At 39.4% G+C, this 20,707-nt stretch overlaps 1 protein-coding gene and 1 long non-coding RNA gene across 6 annotated transcripts in view; one reads left to right on the top strand and one right to left on the bottom strand.

The window, feature by feature from the left end:
* The window catches only part of LOC128685028 (uncharacterized), a 45,127-nt gene extending 41,662 nt beyond the window's left edge, over positions 1 to 3,465 (top strand). Inside the window, exon 3 of the long non-coding RNA XR_011394241.1 lies at positions 3,116 to 3,465. This is a non-coding gene — a long non-coding RNA (uncharacterized lncRNA). The remainder of the gene's footprint in view (positions 1 to 3,115) is intronic.
* LOC128685029 (uncharacterized) overlaps positions 2,636 to 20,707 on the bottom strand; it is a 191,121-nt gene continuing 173,049 nt past the window's right edge. For 4 of the 5 annotated variants that reach the window (XM_070102208.1, XM_070102225.1, XM_070102220.1 and 1 more), the window contains exons 3-6: positions 10,576 to 10,683; positions 10,028 to 10,291; positions 8,147 to 8,588; positions 2,636 to 7,572 (exon numbers count right to left, since the gene is read on the bottom strand). In XM_070102208.1, coding sequence (XP_069958309.1) covers positions 7,460 to 7,572; positions 8,147 to 8,588; positions 10,028 to 10,291; positions 10,576 to 10,683 — 927 coding nt within the window. In that variant the 3' untranslated portion in view covers positions 2,636 to 7,459. The remainder of the gene's footprint in view (positions 7,573 to 8,146; positions 8,589 to 10,027; positions 10,292 to 10,575; positions 10,684 to 20,707) is intronic. The other variant, XM_070102229.1, reaches the window with a different exon arrangement.

A 20,707-nucleotide genomic window follows, 5' to 3' on the forward strand; every position in this document is an offset into this window, starting at 1 on the left:
AACTCCTTGAAATATTGTTTAATATTGCTGCATCAACAATTGCACATATACACGTGTGTGTGAATGATGTGTGTGTGATGTGGATGTGTGTGTGTGTGTGTGTGTGTGTGTGTGTGTTGTACTCACCTAGTTGTGGTTGCAGGGCTGTATTCACCTAATTGTGGTTGCAGGGGTTGAGACTCAGCTCCTGGCCCCACCTCTTCACTGATTGCTGCTAGGTCCTCTCTCTCTCCCTGCTCCATGAGCTTTATCATACATCATCTTCAAACTATGTAAGGTTCCTGCCTCCACTACCTTACTTGCTAGACTATTCCACTTCCTGACAGCTCTATGACTGAAGAAATACTTCCTAACATCCCTTTGACTCATCTGGTTGTTCAGCTTCCAATTGTGACCCCTTGTTTTTGTGTCCCCTCTCTGGAACATCCTGTGTCTGTCCACCTTATCTATTCCACACAGTATTTTGTATGTTGTTATCATGTCTCCTCTAACCCTTCTGTCCTCCAGTGTCGTCAGGCCAATTTCCCTCAACCTTTCTTCGTAGAACATTCCATTGAGCTCTGGAACTAACCTCGCTGCAAACCTTTGCACTTTAATTTCTTGACGTGCTTGACCAGGTGTGGGTTCTAAACTGGTGCTGCATACTCCAGTATGGGCCTGATGTACACAGTGTATAGTGTCTTGAATGATTCCTTACTAAGGTGTCGGAATGCTATTCTCAGGTTTGCCAGGCACCCATATGCTGCAGCAGTTATCTGGTTGATATGCGCTTCAGGAGATGTGCTCGGTGTTATGTTCACCCCGAGATCTTTCTCCTTGAGTGAGGTTTGCAGTCTTTGGCCACCTAGCCTATACTCTGTCTGCGGTCTTCTTTGCCCTTCCCCAATCTTCATGACTGCATTTAACAGGGTTGAATTAGAGAAGCCAGTTGCTGGACCATGTGTTCAGCCTGTCCAGGTCTCTTTGTAGTCCTGCCTGATCCTCATCTGATTTAATTCTCCTCATTATCTTCATATCTGCAAACAGGGACACCTCTGAGTCTATCCCTTCCATCATGTGTGTGTGTGTGTGTGTGTGTTTGTACTCACCTAATTGTGGTTGCAGGGGTTGAGACTCAGCTCTTGGCCCTGCCTCTTCACTGATCACTACTAGGTCCTGTGTGTGTGTGTGTGTGCTCACTTATTTGTGGTTGCAGGGGTCGAGTCATAGCTCCTTGCCCTGCCTCTTCACTGGTCACTACTAGGTCCTCTCTCTCCTTGCTCCATGAGCTTTATCAAACCTCATCTTAAAACTATGTATGGTTCCTGCCTCCACTACATCACTTTCCAGGCTGTTCCACTTCCTGACACCTCTAGGATTGAAGAAATACTTCCTAACATCCCTCTGACTCATGTGAGTCTTCAAATTCCAAATGTGACCCCTTGTTTCTGTGTCCCATCTTTAACATCCTGTCTCTGTCCACCTTGTCAATTTCTCACAGTATTTTATATGTTATCATGTCTCCAGTGTCATCAGGCCAATTTCCTTCAGTCTTTCTTAACAGGACATTTCCCTTAGCTCTGGGCCAAGTCTCATTGCAAACCTTTGTATTTTCTCTAATTTCTTGATGTGCTTGACCAGATGTTGTTCCAAACTGGTGTTGCATACTCCAATATAGGCCTGACATACACAGTGTAGAGAGTCCTGAATGACTCCTTACTCCTGTTCTTAGGTTTGCTAGTTGCCCATATGCTACATCAATTATTTGGTTGATGTGCACCTCAGGAGATATGTTTGGTATTATACTCACCCCAAGATCCTTTTCCTTGAAAGAGGTTTGTATTCTTTGGCCCCCCTAGACTGTATTCTGTCTGTGGTCTTCTTTGCCCTTCCCTGATCTTCATGACTTTGCATTTGGTAGGGTTGAACTCCAGGAGCCAGTTGCTAGAGTGTGCACATTTATGTAAGTGTACATGTGTATGTGAGAGTGAGTGTGCATATAAGTGTACTCACCTAATTGTGGTTGCAGGGGTCGAGACACAGCTCCTGGCCCCGCCTCTTCACTGGTCACTAGTAGGTCCTCTCTCTCTCTGCTTCCAGGGCTTTGTCATACCTCGTCTTAAAGCTATGTATGGTTCCTGCCTCCACTACATCACTTTTTAGGCTATTCCACTTCCTGACGACTCTATGAATGAAGAAATACTTCCTAACATCCCTATGACTCGTCTGAGTCTTCAGCTTCCAATTGTGACCCCTTGTTTCTGTGTCCCCTCTCTGGAGTAACCTGTCTCTGTCTACCTGTGTGTGCATGCTTGTGTGTGCACGCGCATAATTTTAATTTAGCATGCCCATGTAATTTCGTATTATGAGCAAAAATTATATAAATTTCAAGTCACTATGAAACAACATCATTAAGATATTGTTAAAAACTGAAGCATGAGAAAAGACAAAATAATAAAGTAGCCTACTAGGGATACATAATTAATTTATATAAAGCCTGCCAACTACAGTAGTACTCAAAAATCCTATAGCTGACTATATTATTTTTTTTTTTTTGCTAATATTCAGTTGATCAAAATGTCCTTTGTGTAAAATTCCTTATGATAACTCTTCTATACTGTACGACCTAATTATAAGGAAAACAATACTCTATGGATTAAAACATAAATTTATCTTCCTTGTGTGGACTCTCATTCATATTAATTACTTATAATTTAATGACATAAAAAGTATATTCTGTGTCTGTCTTCATATTTTACTCAAACACTGGGGCTTAGCATTATCTTAAACATTCATAATGATTATTACAAGTAATGGAAATGCATGTTTGCTTGTAGTGTTTGTAAAATATTCTTCTACAAGGCTTGACTGAGTGTTCATTATTATACACAAAAAAACACAGGTATGACCTGTATTTTATTAATACTGTATGTCTTTCCTTCCATATATATAATGCAAAGCTCTAGAATCTTAGCATTTCATCAGCAAGGTAAGTTTATAATGGTCATTTATATTAATTAATGATGGTTGTGCTTTCAAGTCTCTATCTGGAAAGCTACTTTATTCCTACAAACTAAATTCCAGGCTCTAAGAGCTTCTTCCTGTCCTGTTTAAAGTGATTATAGCTTTTATCCAGGATAGCTGCAGCTCCAAGAGATGGGGAGAGGTACCATCAGATACAGCAGCTCTTACTCTACACAGTAGATATCTGCTGGCATGGAACAAAAAAAAAAAGCATTTCATCCTAGATGGGGACATGGAGGGCATCAAGTGACTCAGTGAGCCAAGCATGTTTTCTTACAAACAAGACTACTGCGACCATTTAGCTGGCTGATGTAACTTAATTGAATGTTTGTTAAATATTTTTGTATTTTCCTACACAATGCATTTAATATTGCATGTTCTTCAATTGCAAAAATGTATATTAACTAAATGTGCATCTTTTATTGAGGTCGGACAATATTTATTAAATACATGACTAAATAAGCGTATGTCTTATGTAGATACCCTTTCATGACTGTTTCAGTCATATCTTTCAGAGAATAACATATTTTACATTTATATAACATATACTATATCAGAATTATCTAAAACATTCAACATGTATCAAAAAGAACTACGTACTGTACTGAGTGTGAAACTCTGCAGGTATTCATAATTCTCATTACCAGTTAGCAACTGGACCTTGGAAAATACCTGCCCACTGAAGGCAAACTCTTATGCTCCAGATTCTTAAATAGCTCACCATTTGAGTATCTTCCAAACTTTGTGTACATACAGTGGTCCCCCGCTTTTCGTAGTTCCCGGCAATCGTAAAATTCGCCAATCATAGAGGTATTTTCGTATAAACATGGACTCGCTTTTCATAGGTTGACTCGCGAGTCGTAGTTCGTCCGGGACACGTACCCACGGCGTGAGCCAGGGCGGCAGCCAGTCTGGCATTGTTTACCAGTGAGCGAAGGTCCCCTCACGTGCTCCAGCGAAATATTTCATAATATTCCATTTATTTTAGTGCTAGCAAGTACTAAATAAGCTACCATGGCTCCAAAGAAAGCTCCTAGTGCCAAGCCTGTGGTAAAGAAGGTGAGAAATACGATTGAATTTAAGAAAACCATCATTGAACAATATGAAAGTGGTACAAGTGTGGCCGAACTGTCCAGGATGTATAAGAAACCCTATACAACCTTATGTTCCATAGTGGCCAAGAAAAAATGAAATAAAGGATGCTGTTGTTGCAAAGGGAGTAACTATGCTGACAAAAATGAGATCACCAGTACTGGAAGAGGTTGAGAAGTTATTATTGGTGTAGATAAATGAGAAACAATTAGCAGGAGATACTCTTATGACTTCGTTTATTTGTGAAAAGGCTAGGCAGTTGCATGAAGATTTGGTAAAGAAATTGCCTGCAAATAGTGGTGAAGTGAGTGAATTTAAGGCCAGCAAAGGCTGGTTTGAGAGATTTAAGAACCGTACTGGCATACACAGTGTGGTAAGGCATAGTGAGGCTGCCAGTTCGGACCACAAGGCAGCTGAAAAATATGTGCATGAATTCCAGGAGTACATAGAGGCTGAAGGACTGAAACCTGAACAAGTGTTCAATTGTGACGAAACAGGCCTCTTTTGGAAGAAAATGCCAAAGAGGACCTTCATTACACAAGAGGAAAAGGCAATGCCAGGACACAAGCCTATGAAAGACAGGCTGACGCTAATATTCTGTGCTAATGCTAGTGGGGATTTCAAAGTGAAGCCATTACTAGTGTACCATTCTGAAAATCCCAGTGTTCAGGAAAAACAATGTTATGAAGAGTAAATTGTGTGTGTTTTGGAAATCTAATAGTAAGGGAAATTTTCGTCGAGTGGTTCAATGAAGTGTTTGGCCCTAGTGTGAAGGAGTATCTCCTGGAAAAGAAATTGGATCTCAAGTGCCTGCTAGTAATGGACAATGCACCTGCTCATCCTCCAGACTTGGATGACCTAATTTTCGAGGAGTTTGGGCTCATCACAGTAAAGTTCTTCCCCCGAATACCACTCCTCTCCTCCAACCCATGGACCAGCAGGTTATTGCAAACTTTAAAAAACTCTACACAAAAGCAATGTTTCACAGGTGCTTGACTGTGACCACAAACACTCACTTGACCCTAAGGGAATTTTGGAGAGAACACTTCAGCATCCTCCACTGCATAACCCTTATAGGTATGGCTTGGGAGGGAGTGACTACCAGGACTTTGAACTCTGCCTGGAGAAAACTGTGGCCAGATTGTGTTGACAAGAGGGATTTTGAAGAATTTGGGACTGACCCTAATGAGCCTATGTCTGTTGTAAAATCAATTGTGGCACTGGGGAGTTCCATGGGGTTGGATGTGAGTTTGGAGGATGTGGAAGAATTGGTGGAAGACCACAATGAAGAGCTCACCACTGAGGAGCTGCAAGAGCTTCAGCAGGAAGAGCAACAAATCGCAGCTCAGAATCTTGCTGCAGAGGAGGAGGAAGAGAGATGGAAGAAGGTGCCTTCTTCAGAAATTAAAGAGATTTTTACTATGTGGGGTAAGATGGAAAGCTTTATGGAGAAACATCACCCTAACAAGGTTGTTGCAAGCCAGGTTGGCATCATGTACAGTGACAAGGTCTTGGGCTATTTTAGGGAAGTGTTAAAGAGACGCCAGAAACAGAGCTCTCTCCACAGTTATTTTGTGAGACAGGACTCCAGTGACTCTCAAGGTGGTCCTAGTGGCATTAAGAAACAGAGAAGAGAAGCAACTCCAGAAAAGCAAATGGTACCTGAGGTGTTGATGGAAGGGGATTCCCCTTCCAAACTATAAACAATCCACTCTCTCTCCTCCTCCAGTCTCCCATACACTAAGAAGAATCTCCAATGAAGGTAAGTGTTATGCTGTTAATGTTTCATTCATCATTTCCCATTGTATTGTTTATGTATTACATGCATATTTCATGTTAAAAATTTTTTTGTTTTAATACTTCTGGGTGTCAGGAACGGATTAATTGTATTTACATTATTTCTTATGGGGAAAATTGATTCGTAAATCGTAAATTTCGTTTATAGTAACGGCTCCAGGAACGGATTAATTACGAACAACGAGGGACCACTGTATATATATTTTTGTATTACCCGAGACTCTGGCCCAAAAACTTAAATCTTCCAAATCTGAAATACAAATAATATTTAAACAATCATCTTCTTCTTTCAACAAACCAGTTGTATCCCACCAAGGTAGGGTGGCCTAAAAAGAAAAATGAAAGTTTCTCTTTTTAAATTTAGTAACTTATACAGGAGAAGGGGTTACTAGCCCCTTGCTCCCAACATTTTAGTCGCCTCTTATGACACGCATGGCTTATGGAGGAAGAATTCTGTTCTACTTCCCCATGGAGATTAAACAATCATGTGTAGTTTAAAATGATGACAGTATTAGGCGCACTGTTACCAAGAGCCCTAATATAGGCATCTACCAAAATAATAAAATGGACAATGATATAATGATAGCAGCGAATGAACTCTTCAGCTGACAAAAAATATATTTTAGATGATGGTAGGTAGGATAAATGTATAGATATTTATCCTGCTCATATTTCTAGCTATGATAATTTTTTTAAATACTTATTGTTATATAACATAAAAAATTGACTGAATATTAATTAATGAATTACGCATTCTGAATCCCCTTGATAAAACTGGTTTTCAGCATTTAATTAATTCAACACTAAGTTTAAAAGTTTCAGTATATTTAAATTAAAATATCTGTTTCAGTCATATAATTTTTCATCAACACTCAGTAGATGTAGTAACTTAATTATGTCATGTATATTATAAATTATCTAAACTGCCTGAAACAATGTTTGAGAAACTTCATAATCATTCATTAACATATTAAACTTTGCTAACAAAATTACATTCCTCAGTTTGTTTTATTTAAGCTCTAAAATTGTAAATACAATACTGTGACTTGGTGGTTAGATATTACTATTTGAAGCTAAATGCTTTTAAACTTGATATTGAAACCAAGGTGATTTTTATATCAATACACAAGTCCAAAGTTTGGCTAAGAAAATTCTGTTTTTTTTTTTGTTTTGCCCCTATATCTTTACATAAATTGTACAAATAAAGCTTTAAGCACAAACAGAACCTAAAATAAATTTTAATTATCTTCATAAATTATGCAGCTGGTTCACTTCAAATTTTGCTAGGCTGAACCTGTACCAAACACATGATTTAGATATAGAGTATATTGTGGCTGTTGACACATGGTACAACAGACTGTTTAATCATTAAATATGCTGGCAAGAAGTCAAATTTACTGTTAAAATTTCTGATTTCTTTTGAAACAGAATGGTACATGCTGACAAAATGGCAAGCGAAGCCATATCAACAACTGTAGGCTTTTTTTTTTTTTTTTTTTTTTTTTTTAGCAGTGAGAATTCATACTTTTAGTTCATTTAGGGAAGACTGGTATATTACTTCCAGGATTCATGAACACTTGGCCTGCAGCTCATAAGAGGACGTCCGCAGCTGCTGACTGCACGATGAGAGTCGGGGCTTGGTATTGGTGCTACTTGTGGGGTCTGCCTTATTATTCATCCCTGTTAAGGGTTATGTATTGTATTAATTAATTACTCTACATAATCTCTTCTCATGCAAGGTGTCCTAAGACAAACACATCAAAGGCTTCAAAAATGTATTTGTAAACTAACTCGTATTTTCATTTACACCCTTACAATAAACATTCATGTAAACATTTTAATATTATTTATTACACTAAAACTTTTGATTAAAAAATTAATAAATTTAAACCAAAGCTTAAATTTTCAAATGCAATTCAGGCATTTCTGAAGTAAAAATTGCACTGTACTTTCTCTAAGCATATGCTGACATCTCTCCTGTGTATCACTGCTTCTCTAGGTATGCGTGTACTCCAATTACATGCGAGCTTAATGCAAAATCTTTTTTAGGGAATTAAAAAGTTAAGAATCTTATGAAACATACAGTACTCAAAATAAATAAATAAATAAATAATAATATATCAATTAAGACATTTTTGGAAGATTAAGAACAGTACCTTGTACAGTAAAATATTTCCATTTCATTGACAAAAAACTAAATTTTCGAAGATGTACTTTGGTCTACATATTCAATACTGAATCTATGAAAACACACCTCTAATTACAGACTTCCTCTTCTTATGAGTGACTTTATCACCATCTAGTTGGTTTGTGATTGTGGCTTTGCTGGAGGAGACATGCTTGTTGGAGAGGTCGGCTGCAAGAAGGTTTTCGTTATTGTGGCTCTTGAGGGACTGGTCCACTGAAGTGAATTTTTGCTTTGGGAGTCCTGGTTGCTTGGTATCGCCAGAGTTGAAACCTTCACTGGGTGCCACTGTGTGCTGCTTGGCAAGGGTGTTGCCCCCCTGCCTGGCGACACCAATTTTGAGCTGAAGGGGGGCATAACAGGAGGGGATACTCCCAACACAAGATGTTTCATTACAATCTATAGGGACATTGCTTGCTCCAATTAACTTGGGAATAGCATTGGTGGCTGGCGATGGAGGATCTTCACATAGCTTGACTGCACCTGACCGTGACCCAGGACCATCACTTGTCTGAAGAAACATATGAAAAATGAGAAAGTAGGCCATCTGTCAACAAAGCCACTAGACCAAAACACCAAGTAGATTTCATTTATTTTCTTAATTCCTTTTTAAACAACTGCTATAAAAACTGTAGAAATGAGAAAAGACTGCATTTTACTATATTAAAGTCACAACAAAAATGCAGTGAAGACTGTTGTCATATACTTTATGCAACTAAACAAGTTGAAATAATTATTGTATGTATAGCCACTATACATTTTTCAACAGGTAACGCAAACAATTTGAGAGGGGATTTTGCTACTTACTATGTAAAACAAATTATTTGCGTTACATGAGTTGATCAGTTAGAAAAATGCTAGTAATTAAAAAGGGTGAAAAAGCATGCATTATGCAGAAAGAGCAGATCAAAAGTGCAGTAGGAGAAATAAATAAAAGAAAACCTGAAAGACTCAAGCCATCATCTATCTGGCCAGAAACAACCGAAGCCACTATTACTAAACACTTCCACCTCTTATTAACGTTGACAGAAGCCCATCCTGGTCTCTTGTACAAAAATCTTGGTCCTTTGAGCTCCTTCATTGGTTGTCTATTCTTCCGTGTCTTTCTTCATGCTTCATTATGATGCTATGATTCTGCTGGATGAAGCAGTCACGACTTGTGACTTGGTAGCCTTGCCACGTGCCAGGAAAATTAAAAGTTTGGGGTATGGCCACCTTCTCTTTAGTTCTTTTAAGAAAAGCATTGAAAGCTTGAAAAATTGGGATAGTGGTTTTAAGTGTATAACTTCAAAGTATTATTAATTAATAATAAGGGAAAACATTTCACTTTGTTTCTCAGTGATTGGTAAAAACTTAAACTCTGAATAAGATGGATAAATGAAAATTCAAGCCAAGGCTACAAAATCATGCAAACAATGTACACCAGGTCACTGAATGCATGCCTAACACTTGCTCAATTACTGCTACTACCTCTTACCATTATAGTACGTCATAGGAGATTCCCAAAAATCCAGACGGGTATGAGGCTGTCTAATGAGGAATAGCAAGCAACAGTAAATGATTAAAAATAATTTATGAACAGCAATGCATCAATGTCCAAGCCAAGAGCTATGCTCAAACAATGAAAATATTTATACATTAGTTTAATGCTGAACAGAAACCTGCAATACTGTCAATTTACATAAAACTAAGCAAGTTTTCAGTTTTACAAAAATAAAATTTATAAGCATAGCTGTTCACAAACTTTATCAAGTTGTTAATATGCTGTCTAACAAGATATACTGTATACAAGAACATTAAATACAGCTGATATTTTATTTTCATTAAAAGATTTAGAGCTGATTTTCATCTGTGAAACAGCATCACTTGTACTCAGTGAGCAGGTGAGCCTGAAGCATAGCTGATGGGGTAAGAGTAGGTGGCCGCCCACACAAACCAAGACACACGTACCGCACTGGGAGAGCCCAATACTGGGCCATGAGATCCCCTGGGGCTGCCCCCACCTCCTGGCTGAGACAAGATCCCAGGGGGAGTCCCTGGATGAGAGCCTGGGCTAGATGAGCCAGGCTCCACAAACATGGACTGAATGCCCAAGGTGGGCCCCTGGCTGGGCTTGCTTGTGGTGCCCTGTTGGAATTCTGGCGGCGGAGGGCGCTGAATCCAGTTGTACTGCCTCTTCTCCACTGGTACTCCCCATCTCTCCAACTCTATGTACTGTACATGTGAGATAAGTTACACCAGATTTCATCATTATCAGTAATTGGAAGATCCTGCAACATCAAAGTCCATGCGTTATCAGAAGATGCCATTACCTGACTTCAGCAAACCCGCAGCAAACAGCAACTTGATGTGGAGACTGAAAATATGGCCAAGATATGTCATGTATGTCATTAATGTAAAGAAATGAAACGAAGGCTGGGATAAGGATACCCACACAGCCAGATGTGATGTGGGATGACACACCCGAGCACAGACGGTAAAGGGGGATGGAGACTCACCTGGTTATTGAGCGAAGAGTAGCAGTCCTTACATACCACCACCGAATGGCCATTATCAACCACCATGCCACCAGCTGGCCGGTTGTGCTCCTTCAGGAATGGATAATCCTGGAAGAGTATTGATAGCTTGATTAGAATACAAATAACCTAACAAATATGTAACTGAAAGCTTTACCTGCATGAGTAGTGATAATGTTCATAGACCACATAAAAAAAAGCACAACAGATACATATATGAAAATAGAAAATTATTTATTAAACCACACATATAATCAAAATCCTCCAACAGAATCCATAAAAATCAAATACTGTTAAATCTTTTTACTATGTTACCTAGACAACAAAATTTGTACCATTTTAAATAATCTACTGCATCACTCAGAGGTGATATAAAAGAATAATAATTTGTACCATTTCAAATAAGAATCTACTGAATCACTCAGAAGTGCTATAAAAGACCCAGTTGAAAAACTATATTGCCTGAAGTTGCAGCTACTTTTAGGACCTTATCCTGGAGCTGCCAACCACTTTTATGCTCCAGCAAGGATCATCCCTCCTCTTTCACATTATGGAAAATTTGGAATCAGATTCAGGGGTGATCTGCAATACTACCAGTGGAACGGATGAACTTTCTCTAGGGCTTCTCTGGTTGCCGAAAGAGCTACTGGATAAAGTTCCTTATCCAGTAGGACTGGCTTCTCCCACAACACAATAATGGCTTGCAGACTACAGTACTCTTATGAAGCTTAGTGCAGCTGATTTCCCAGATTTAAGAGGGTTAAGTTATTAAGAGGTCCTTGCTAATTCAAAATTTATGAATAACAAAACCTCAATTAAAGAAACTTTGTTTTCAATGGATTTCAGATTTAAGAAAAAAAAAATTTGGACATGTCCAGAAACAATGGGCAGAGTTAATTAAATTCAGAATTATCCATTACTAGTACATCCCTACTGAGTAAATTGATTCTGGATTTAGCAAAGTTACTTATTTTCAGAATTGCACATTATTGTTACGAACTGTGGGGTAAATTAATTTTGAATTTAATGAGCAAATTCATTAAATCCAGAAATATCTGTTATTTTATAATTATAGAATGGTAATCTCTTCATTTGGATTTAACATACAACTGGCATTACCAGACACCTTTTTCCCTTATTAGTCTGCTAAAGTAAGGTTTCATCACTAATTCCTGTTTGTTACCATCACATCAGCTGAATCTCAAACCAGGCCTCCTGGTTGAGGGCCCACTCAGCTAGGCTCCTGGTTCTAGCTGCATGCAGTTTAACATATGCTCCACAGCTCAGCTGATCAGGGACTGACCTAAGGAACTTATCAAGTTCCCTCTTGAAGAACTAGGCATCTGCTGGTAATTCCTCTTACACATGAATGGCACATGTTGAAAAGCCTTGGTCCTTTATATTTACTGATTATTCATTTCACCCCCTGCTTTTCACTGGGGATATTTTGCACTATCTGTTGAGCCTCTTGCTTTCATTAGGAATGATTTCAGTGTGCAGATCTGAGACCAATCCCTCCAGAATTTTCCAGGAATAATATATGATTTATCTTTGTTAGCCTACATTCCAAGGGATAGAGTTCAAGGGGCTTCAAGCATCCCTAATAATTTAGGTGCTAGACTTAATTTATACTGCCAGAAAAGGCTATCTGTACATTCTCAACGCTGTATAGCCCTTGTGGCTTAGCGCTTCTTTTTGATTATAATAATAATGTATATTCTCAAGATTTGTAATTTTGCTTGCCTTATAAAGGGTTGCTAGTGTAGAGTACTATTTTATTCTGAAGAGAAACAAGTGACTTTACCTCTTAACTGTGTCCAACATACCAGTATGCAACTGATGATTGTGTGTTTGATGTACTAATACGCACAGTTTTTCATGTCTTCAAATACGACACCTGCCAATTCTTCATTTGCAATCTGTCTCACTGTACTTACGACTGTAATGAATTACCCAAGCTATATTGACTTAAAATTTATTCTATGTCTAAAATATAAGTAGTAAGGTTTATGGTTAGTTTGCCTGAAATGCATTTGCATAATTAGTGGCTCTGAGACTTATGTTGTCTCAACTTCTATCTGCGTTATAAAATAATGCTCAAAATGTAACTATTTCAAATGTATAACTACTGCACTTGTATGATTCTAAAGAAATAAATAATTTTAATTTAATTTTAACTGGGTCTCCTCCAACCGCTTCATGCCTTTGAAAATATTTCTAAGACCAGAGGGGTCCACATAGTGCCTCAAGGTTAACACTGCCTAACTAGCATAAATACTGTAAACAATTAAACAAGGACCTGTTGTTCCACACCCAGCTTCCCTACCAGCACATAGGATGTGGATCTGCCAGGAAGATATCTTATTCATCCCAGATGTTATTACAGTTTCATGATACTAACTGTGGAATTCAGTCAAAAGTACACACTATGTAGATTTAATGTAGTCTAGCAATATAGTCAAGCAATGTGACTATATTGAGTATTAAACCTTGAAATACTGTACATAACATAAATGATTAACCTAGAATAACCCAATAGAGACAAACAATGTGACTTATGTCCATTTTTTGAGGAGTAATATACCTTGAAACAACTATACGTATTCCTTGTGGATAGAACATTTCCCCATTTTTTAAGTACGTATACTACTATAATACCTTGAAACACATTTTATATTGTAAGAAACTAGTGTACAAAAAAATAAAAAGCAATCATACTTTGGCATTTATAAACTGTAAAATGTAAATATCATTGGTGCATATACGCCACTGTTGCCGACAAGCAGGGCTGCAAAAATTTATTCTGTAATAGTACAGTACTGTACCAAACTTTTCGCATAAAGGTACCAAAAAACACAAAAACGTACCAAGTCTTATATACCAATACATATACCTTATAAAGCATCTTAAAAAAGAAAATATACATTTAACTTACATTACATTTCATCTTACTAAACCTTTGAAATTGAGGAAATACATTCAACTTACCTTATAGTTTGTTAAAAGAGAATGTTTTCCTCAACTGCTTCATCACTATACCATCTTTTTTGTACATTTTATCACAAAGCTCTTTTGGTGGGTCTAATGCCTCATGCAACTCCAATTTTGCAAACATTTCAGAAGATAAAAAGTGCTAAAACATCTGCTCTGTAAGGCAAACAAAATTTTAAATTCTTTACTTGAAATTCTTGCAATTCTTTCTAGGAAATTTTTATTGAATCATCCAAGCAAATGCTTTCCACAATGGCACCACAATAAATGTCATCTATCCTAATGTATGTATATGTTGAAAGATCATTAATATTGATTTTACTTACATCATTACATGTACTTACATCTTGTGCAGCTAATGTGGAAAATTTTTTGAGGAATGGTATTTGTAAATGCTTGAAATTCTTTATATTTATTTAGGTGTTTAGGACTATTGCTCAAATATGAAAAAATATTTCTGGCTAACTCTTCCAAATAATGTGACAGTTTAATGCAGGCTTTAGAAGCAGACAAGGCAATGAATGGCAAACACAAGGTTATACCTAGAGAGGGTTTCAGGGGTCAATGCCCCTGCAACCTTATCTAAGACCAGGCCTCATGGTGGATCAGGGTCTGATCAACCAGGTTGTTACTGCTGGCTGCACGCAAACTGATATATGAACCACAGTCCGGCTAGTCAGGTACTGACTTTAGGGGCCTGTCCAGCACCTTCCTGAAGACAGCCAGGGGTTTATTGGTAATCCCCCTTATGTATACTGGGAAGCAGATGAACAGTCCTGGGCCCATGACACTTATTGTGCTGCCTCTCAGTGTACTCTTGGAGCCCTGCTTGCCACTGGGGGAGTGTTGCATCTCCTGCCGAGTCTTTTGCTATCATAGGGAGTGATTTTTGTGTGCAAGTTTGGTACCGATCCCTCTAGGATATTCCAAGTGTACATTATCATGTATCTTTCTCGCCTGCATTCTAGGGAATACAAATCAAGGGACTTCAACCATTCCCAGTAATTTAGGTGCTTTATCGTACTTATGTGTGTGCCGCGAAAGTTCTTTGTACACTTTCCAGGTCAGCAATTTTGCCTGCCTTGAAGGGGGCAGTTAGTGTACAGCAGTATTACAGCCTAGAGAGAACAGCCTGAAGAGAATCATCATGGGCTTGGCATCCCTAGTTTTGAAGGTTCTCATCATCCATCCTATCATTTTTTCTAGCAGATGCAGTAGATACATTGTTGTGGTCCTTGAAGGTGAGATCCTTTGACATTATCACTCCCAGGTCCTTCACATTACTTTTTTGTTCTATTGTGTGGTTAGAATTTGTTGTATATGTACCCTGATACAGCTCTGATTTCCTCATGTTTTCCATATCTGAGTAGTTGAAATTTCTCTTCACTGAATTTCATATTGTTTTGAGTGGCTCATTTGAAGATTTGGTTGATGTCTGCTTGGAGTCTTGCGGTGTCTTCAGTGGAGGACATTGTCATGACAATTCAGGTGTCATCTGCAAAGGTAGACACAGAGCTATGGCTTACATCTCTGAGGATGAGGAATAGGATGGGAGTGAGTACTGTGCCTTGTGGAACAGAGCTTTTCACTGTAGCTGCCTCGGACTTTACCGTTACTCTTTGTGTTCTATTTGTTAGGACATTACAAATCCATCTACCAACTTTTCCTGTTATTCCTCTATCAAGCATTTTGTGCGCTATTACATTGTGGTCACACTTGTCAAAGGCTTTCACAAAGTCTGTATATACTACATCTGCATTTCGTTTATCCTCTACAGCATCCAGGACCTTGTCATAGTGGTCTAGTAGCTGGGACAGGCAGGAGCAACCTGCTCTAAACCCGTGTTGCCCTGGATTGTGTAACTGATGGGTATCTAGGTGGTTGGCGATCTTGCTTCTTAGAACCCTTTCAAAGACTTTTAAGATATGGGATGTTAATGCTATCGGTCTGTAGTTCTTTGCAACTGCTTAACTGCCACCTCTGTAAAGTGGGACTATGTCTGTTGTTTTTAGCAAGTGTGGGATGACCCCTGTGTCCATGCTCCCTCTCCATAGAAAGCTGAAGACACATGACAGGGGCTTCTTGCAGTTCTTACATAAGAACATAAGAATGGAGGAACACTGCGGAAGGCCTACTGGCCCATACAAAGCAGGTCCTTATCAAAACCACCCCTACCCTAAACTCCCCAAGAATTTACTTCTGTACCCACACCACCAATCAAATCCAGCCCCTCCCTCTCATATATTTGTCGAATTTCTTTTAAAGCTACCCAAGGTCCTAGCCTCGATCACCCTACTCGGAAGACCATTCCACACATCCACAACTGTTTGAAAACCAGTACTTACCTATGTCCTTTCTAAATCTAAATTTATCTAATTTAAATCCATTATTTCTGGTTCTTACCTGGTTGTATCTGTCCAACATTTGTTATAAACTCCATAATTGTTAAGAGCAAAGTTTTTTACTAAGACTTCCAAAACATTGCATACAAAAAAATTCCAGTAGTTATAAGCTCATTTTTTAATCTGTCCAAAATGCTCTGCATAAACAGGGGCTTTGTATATATTATTATAATAGTAATCAAGGGGGAAGCACTAAACCTGTAGGATTATACATCACCTGTGAGATATGGAAGGTATTCTGGTTTAATTCAGGGAACTGGAGCACAGATCTAATTCCCTAGATCAAAAGCCCCTCACCAACATCAAGGAACCTTCCCTGAGGGGGACTTTGTATAAAGTATATCAATAATGTCACCTTTTTCTTAACTGTAAAGCATATTCTGTAGGAATAAAGTTATCATTTACCAAGCTGGTAATATCTGACAGGATAGTTGCTGCCTATCAGCCTGCTATATTCATGTAGTTGGAGGGTGGCAGTGAGTGATGGATAAAGGCAGGTATAACAAAGACCCTATTTTATTTTGTTTCATCTACAAGAAATTAACAAGAGTACTTTTGTTTTTCTATCATTACTTTACTTACAGTGGCTCAATTAGCAGTACATTCACCTCACACACACTGAGTGCCCATGGTTCAATCCCCAGCATGGGTGGAAATGTTGGACATGTTCCCTTACACTTGCTGTCACTGTTCACAGCAGTGTTCACCTAGCATTAAGTACCTGGATGTTTGCCAATTGTTGTTGGTAGCATCCTGGGGGACAAGACTAAAGAACCACAATGGAAATAAGACAAGAGTCCTCGATGATTTTATATGGGTATCCTGTGTGGCTAACCCTCCGGATTAAAAATCCATATCTTAACTTTAGGGGTTGGTAACATAAGCCACTTTGTCTGGCTTATTAAGTTTATTCAGATACATGTAAACATAAATACATTTACATGAATTATCATACATAGCAGCATATGCGTAATTACCTAGGATAACCCCCAAAAAAGTCAAAGTGACTTCTTTCCACTGGGGTTATGGTGCAGTGTGTGTACCTGTCTCTGCACATGCACTTATTAAAAATCATTTTATAAATGTGCAGTACTCTCTATACAAAAAACACAGGTGGTTAGCGTAATCAAATACGATTACTGATAGTGAGGAGCCAGTGTGTACCTGGCCTTGAAGGGTCGTTCCTTGGACCTCTCTCAGTCTCTATGTCTGCACAGCTCCCTCTCTCTAGACCTCGACCTTCTCGTATATGACCTCTTGCTCTTGTCTCTCTTAGGTCTCCTGCTTCTTGAGTGTGACCTGCTCATGGTGTACCTCCTCTTGTGTCGGGGTAACACTGTAAAATATGCACCGGCGGAGGTAAAATATGCGTGGCGGAGATAGGATGGTTGATGCTGGCGCGCTGGCACGTAGGTTACTGGAAATTAAACACGAAGGTTCTCATGGAGGAGGAGGCGGTGAGTGGATTCGTGAACTTCTGGGGGTTGCTAGAGATAGAGGAGCGGGGGGTTGAGAATTTGGTGCGTTGGTGGGACGGGGTGGCAAAGGCTAGGATTTGTAATTTTTATTTAAGGGAGGGTAAGAGAGTTAATCAACTGCGCTACAAGCTGACTAATTATTTAGAGTACAGATTGAGGGATTGTCATGGTAGGGGGGCAAGGGGGAGCATTTATCCAGTAAAGGCAGTTAAAGCATTGAAGGGGAGGATCAGGGACTTGCAGGATGAGCATTTTGAGGCCGTGAGGGTGCAGGCAGGGGTGGAGGAAGTGTTTTGGGGTGACAAGCCATCTGTGTGTGTGTGTTGCATGGTCAGCAGCAGTGCAGATGGGCCACCACCATGGTGCAGTTGAAGGTGCTGGACACAGGTGGGGGTTATTAACCCTCTGAGGGTCGACAGGCCCTCTCCGAAACTCGTTCTCAGGGTCGGCCAAATTTCAAAAAAAAAAAAAAAAAATATATTTTTTCTTATGAAAAAATAGAGTTTTTTTTTCTAAACATTATAGGCTAAACAAAAAAATTTTAACGTCAATACTTACCGAGATATGGAGGCGTGAAATTTGCCAAAATTGAACAACATATGGTAACATCGCCGACTGCCGTCACCCGGTATTTTTCTATTTACTTTTTTATGGACTATTTTCAATTATTTTTCAATTTTTCTTTTTCTGAGTAACTTTTATGGCCTCTGAGGCCGACATGATCAGTATTTTGTAAGTTATTTCTTTTTCAATACTACACAATAAGGGCGTAAACACTGTTGTCATTATTTTGTTTACAGAAAATATTTACACAAACAAACAATATGAAATGTTGTTTATTACTATTTTTCTATATTTTATATACACATATACAGTCACAGGGAATGTTTCTAGAAGTTCTGCAGCCTGTGGAACTCTTTGAAACATGGTGTCATGCACAGTGGAGTTTTACACTCCTCACACATAAAACGAGTGTCTCTGCGTTGTTGTGTGCGTTTTTTTGTATGTGCACAGACGTAACACCTCTTCTGAGCCTTTTTCTTCAAAGCAGTAGCAGACAGTTTTACCAGGAAGTGATCACCATGCTTCAGACGAGCAGGTAGTTGTTGATAATTTGGTGGGCAGTCAATTGCAGGTGCTGTTCCTTGGTACTTGAATACTATTTGTCTGATGACAGACAAACAGAATTCGCCATACTGTGGTTTGTTTCTGGTGCTCATCTTATACATATTATAAGCATTGAGCATGGAAATGTCCTGAAGATGGAAAAACAGTTTGATGTACCACTTATAACTCTTGCGAACACAATCAGCAAACCTAATCTGCATGTCACATTTGTCCACTGAAGGCATGTTGAAGGTGTAATCAATCACAGCTGCAGGTTTTAGAATGGGTTCATTTCTCTCTCTATGCTGCCTGCCACTGTCTGCCATTTCATTAGGGTGAATTGATGACAACAGTGTGACATCTCGTTTGTCATGCCACCGAAATGCCATGATGTCATTGGCAGCAAACGCCTGCACCTCACCTCTACGAGTGCCAGCGTCAAACCTGGGCATATGTTTCCGATTTGCACGCACTGTGCCACACACATCTGTCATGTTCACTCGCAAAAAATCACTGAGTGAAGGGCTTGTGTACCAGTTATCTGTATATAATATATGCCCCTTACCAAGGTATGGTTCTATCATTGTTCGAACCACATCACCTGAGATGCCCAATAACTTCCTGGTATTTTGCAATGTATAACTTCCAGTGTACACAATAATATCCAATACCAGACCACTGTAACAATCACAAAGCACAAACAACTTTATACCAAAGCGTTTCCTCTTGCTTGGTATGTACTGCTTGAAAGAGAGTCTTCCTTTGAACAGAATCAAAAACTCGTCAATTACAAGCTTCCTGAAGGGATAAAAATGCGTACTGAATTTCTGTTTCAGATACACAAACACATTCCTAATATTATATAACCTGTCAGTTCTGTCAGGCCTGGTTTTATCTGAGAAGTGAAGCATACGTAACATTAGCACAAATCAATTCACTGGCATTATATCACTGAAACCTGGTGTTGCAATCAGGGGGTCTGTTGACCAGTATGATTTCACTTTGTGCTTATACACATGTGGCATAAGCATTATTGTGGCAAAGAAAAGATACATCTCAGCCACAGTTGCCTCCTTCCACTGGTGTAGACATGATTTTGGTGAAAGTAATGTGTTTGCCATGGTGTACTCGTAGTATGTGTTGCTTTCCATGACAATACTTTTCATCAGTGGTTCGTCAAAGTATAACTCGAAACATTCCAGTCCAGTGGCATTGTTCCCAAGTGCACAAGATGGCCGTATTCCACTTTGGCTGTCATCAAACTGGTGGGGATTTGGAACAAAATTGACAGCTTCCTGCCAATCCCAGGTGCGGTCTGCTGGTGGGTACTGGACAATGACAGGTGGTTGTGGTTGTGGAGGTTGTGGTTGTGGAGGCTGGTGTGGTGGGTGAGTGGGGGATGGTGGCCTTTGTTCTAGATCAGCTGAGGCAGCGGCGTGGGTGGCAGCGTGGGTGGCAGCATGGCCCACTGCTGGTGCCTCACCGCCGGCACCACTACCATCACGCACATTTTCCATCCCAATTACAACAGTATCTTCGTCATTTTCACTGTCTGTTCCTGTTGTACAGCCACGGGATGTACTCCGAGATACACTCCTTCCCCTTGGTATAACATATGGCACACTACCAGAGCGCATATATCGTCGTATATACTGGCGCTTCACTGGGGAATATTGCACTTCACTATCACTACTGGAACTAGTTTGAAGAGCTTGTAGTTCATATTCACTATCACTATCATCACCCATGCTCTTATCTGAGTCTGGGATTTGGGAAAATAGAAGTTTCCTCTTGGGTTCTGGAACAACTGAACGTGAACAAGAGGGCCCAGCACCAGAGGTGGAAAGCTGAGGGTCGTCTGGGTTTTCCTCACTATTACCAATATTATGGTCATTAGTTTCGGTCAAAACCTCACTAAAACCACGAAACTCATCTTCACTGGCACTTCCATCACTATTAGAACTGTCACTGGGGAACAAAAGTGTCCCAATTCGCCGAGGAGTGAGGACCTTCTTACCGCGAGGCATGGTGGACATTGTTTACTAAGAGGGCATTCCCACAATGCACCACTGGGTCCCAGATTTTTTTTCTACCGCGCACACCGACCACGCAGACCCATTCTCTCACACCTAGGCT

This window comes from Cherax quadricarinatus, chromosome 5 (genome assembly GCF_038502225.1).
Source record: "Cherax quadricarinatus isolate ZL_2023a chromosome 5, ASM3850222v1, whole genome shotgun sequence".
NCBI classification, from domain to species: domain Eukaryota; kingdom Metazoa; phylum Arthropoda; class Malacostraca; order Decapoda; family Parastacidae; genus Cherax; species Cherax quadricarinatus.